The sequence below is a fragment of the Limulus polyphemus genome, unplaced genomic scaffold (assembly GCF_000517525.1).
Source record: "Limulus polyphemus unplaced genomic scaffold, Limulus_polyphemus-2.1.2 Scaffold1980, whole genome shotgun sequence".
Taxonomy (NCBI): domain Eukaryota; kingdom Metazoa; phylum Arthropoda; class Merostomata; order Xiphosura; family Limulidae; genus Limulus; species Limulus polyphemus.
In genome coordinates this window covers 76,425-79,720 of record NW_013667590.1, presented here as the reverse complement: position 1 = coordinate 79,720, position 3,296 = coordinate 76,425, and the positions used below count along the sequence as shown (strand labels likewise).

The 3,296-nt window shown below is 38.8% G+C and overlaps 1 protein-coding gene across 1 annotated transcript in view; it reads left to right on the top strand.

The window, feature by feature from the left end:
- The window catches only part of LOC111087295, a 10,417-nt gene that overhangs the window by 758 nt on the left and 6,363 nt on the right, over positions 1-3,296 (top strand). Inside the window, exons 2-3 of the mRNA XM_022393475.1 lie at positions 795-880; positions 1,301-2,324. Of these exons, the coding sequence (XP_022249183.1) occupies positions 795-880; positions 1,301-2,324 (1,110 nt within the window). The remainder of the gene's footprint in view (positions 1-794; positions 881-1,300; positions 2,325-3,296) is intronic.

The following is a 3,296-nucleotide window of genomic DNA, read 5'->3' as shown; positions in this document are numbered from 1 at the left end:
CGTTTTCTCAGACTTTTGTGCAAGTCAAGTAACATTAGCTCTTTTTCTCAGACTTTTGTGCAAGTCAAGTAACATTAGCTCGTTTTCTCAGACTTTTGTGCAAGTCAAGTAACATTAGCTCATTTTCTCAGACTTTTGTGCAAGTCAAGTAACATTAGCTCGTTTTCTCAGACTTTTGTGCAAGTCAAGTAACATTAGCTCTTTTTCTCAGACTTTTGTGCAAGTCAAGTAACATTAGCTCGTTTTCTCAGACTTTTGTGCAAGTCAAGTAACATTAGCTCATTTTCTCAGACTTTTATGCAAGTCAAGTAACATTAGCTCGTTTTCTCAGACTTTTGTGCAACTCAAGTAACATTAGCTCGTTTTCTCAGACTTTTGTGCAAGTCAAGTAACATTAGCTCGTTTTCTCAGACTTTTGTGCAAGTCAAGTAACATTAGCTCTTTTTCTCAGACTTTTGTGCAAGTCAAGTAACATTAGCTCATTTTCTCAGACGTTTATAAGATTACATTCTAAAGTGATTAGCATTTAATAGCAGAATAACTATCCACCCAGTGGAACAGCGGTGTGTCTGCGGACTTATACTGCTAGAAACCGGGTTTCGATACCCGTGATGGGCACAGCACACATAGCCCATTGTATAGTTTTGTGCTTAACTATAAACACACTAACTAAATTATGATAACCTGACACGATGTGCATGATAATCTTAAATTCATAGATCATGAATATTTGTTTTCAGTTAATTAGCTTTAACTTTCTTGATTTTGATTTTGATAAACGTTCTGTTCCTCAGCCACACATCTGATTCCATATTCCGCAAGAGAAGGGGAAGCAAAGAAAGGAATCACGGAAGTGTTAGAAAGAAAACGAAGCAATGGAGTAAGTTAGCACATATGAAAGACAACGTTTATACCGTTGCGCTATAGTAAATTTAAAAGCAGCGATTCTAGATGTTTCGCTAGTACCTTGGTTCGTCTTTTATCAGGTGAAGAAGACAGTCCGTGGTAATATCGAAACCTGTAGAAGCGTTGCGTTTACAAATCGTTGCTTGTTAATTTACTAGAGTATTAGCATAATGCGCTTCCTTCCACAGGTACCGTTGCGTTGACCAGAAGTATTCAGAACTGATGGGGGAAGATGGCCACCTGTTTGAGACCTCGCGCTGTTTATGTTTAAACTCTGAAAATAGCGGTTAAATAAACAATTTGAGACTTGATTTCAATACATTTATTTCCGTTATTGCTCTTGATAAGGCCAGCTATGTCAGAGCATCATATCTTACTTTACTGTGTTTTTCAGAGTTTGACAAGTTCCAGCAGTAAAGGAAGCCACCAAGATGAGGAAGAACTGAGAGCTCAACAACAGACAAAGATAAAAAAGCGTCCAGCTCCTCTTCCACCCTCAGAGAGGAAAAACTGTACTATAGGGCTCTGTGACAGTACAGGATGGGAGGAACGAGTTAATAATAGTCATAGTTGCCTTCCTGTGTCCCACTCCAGAGGCAGTTCTGGATTGGAGGAACGAGTAAATAATAGTCATAGTTGTCTTCCTGTGTCCCACTCCAGAGGCAGTTCTGACTCGAGTGGATATCATGAGGCTTCTGTGTTTAGTGAACTCCAAGAGAATAGTTATCTTTCTACAACTATAGAGGAAACTGATTTTTCTACACCGACTAAGAGCTTGACAAGTTCCAGCAGTAAAGGAAGCCACCAAGATGAGGAAGAACTGAGAGCTCAACAACAGACAAAGATAAAAAAGCGTCCAGCTCCTCCCCCACCCTCAGAGAGGAAAAACTGTACTATAGGGCTCTGTGACAATACAGGATGGGAGGAACGAGTCAATAATAGTCATAGTAGCCTTCCTGTGTCCCACTCCAGAGGCAGTTCTGACTCCAGTGGATACCAGGCTTCTGTGTTTAGTGAACTCGAAGAGAATGGTTATCTTTCTACAACTATAGAGGAAACTGATTTTTCTACACCGACTAAGGTCTCTAAAAACCACAATTTCAACCTGACAATCACTTCCTCAACATCTAATATACTTGCAGGCAGTGCAAGTGAAAAAAAACGAAAAGCACCACCACCACCACCAGCTGGATCAAAGAAAAGCACCAGCAAGACTCAGGTTGAACCAGTCAGAACCAGTAAGGCACATTTAGAGGCAACTAATGAGAGTCGAGCTAGAATTGGAAACAACAGCGATGCACGGTTTGAGCGACAGTCAGAAAAGCCAGATGAATTTCGTGACATTGATCCTGACTGGCAACTTGCTAATGGTTTTGCTACTACGAAAGAATATAATTCTGACATCACAGATCAGGAAGGTATGTAACAACTTCCTTTGTGGAAGCCAAATCAGAGATGTGGGAAAATATTATTTCAGATCTATTATTTGTCTCCCACAAGTCACTACCCAAGAGGCCTTTCGTTCACTAACAAAGCTTGTCATTTATATATATAATACTTTTATAGTTACGGGTTAAACGCAGCAAGCTGGGGAAGCATTAGAAATCGTCCGTCTGACGAGTTATGTGAAAGGTATCTTGGGCAATGACCAGTGGGAGACAAAATATAGATCAGAAATACTAATTTTAGACTCTCCTGATTTTGATCACGAAATAGGCAAATCGAAAGGAGAGTGGAAAATGTCAGTAATTTACGTAATTTGTGTTACAAACTTTAGGCCTACTTAGGCCAGCTTCCAGCATTTCAAACGTAACTTCATTTTTATTAAAAAAAAAATCTTCAACTGGATTTACCTGAATTCCAGGTTTGATACTGGAAACAACACTTTCGCACACGATCGAATACAGTAAAAAATATCATCAAAATATCAAATATCAAATACGTTTACTGTAAATAATGCAATAAAAACAAGTGAAAATTTTGCTTCTGTTATTCGAGGAACGTTTGTTACTGTTTGTCTTGTATCTTTAAAGTAAAAGTTCCATTATATTAAGCTCTTACGAGACAGACTGCCCATAGATCAGAACATAAAGATGTCCTAAAATAACCAATGTTGCCCAGCAAAAACATTGCGCATTTTTTTCTTCAAAAAAGCAGTTGCTTGTTGTAAAGCCTTTATCTACTCCCAATCACTTTATAAAAAATTATAAAGTTTACAGTTGTGTTTACCGCACAGTATTACAAATTGCTGTTAAGAAGAACAAAACACACACAAAATAAAGTACATAAGAACGGTTGTATCACGGGGGGTCAGCGATAAGTTTGTCTGTTTTGAATTTCGCGCAAAGCTACACGAGGGCTATCTGCGCTAGCCGTCCCTGATTTAGCAG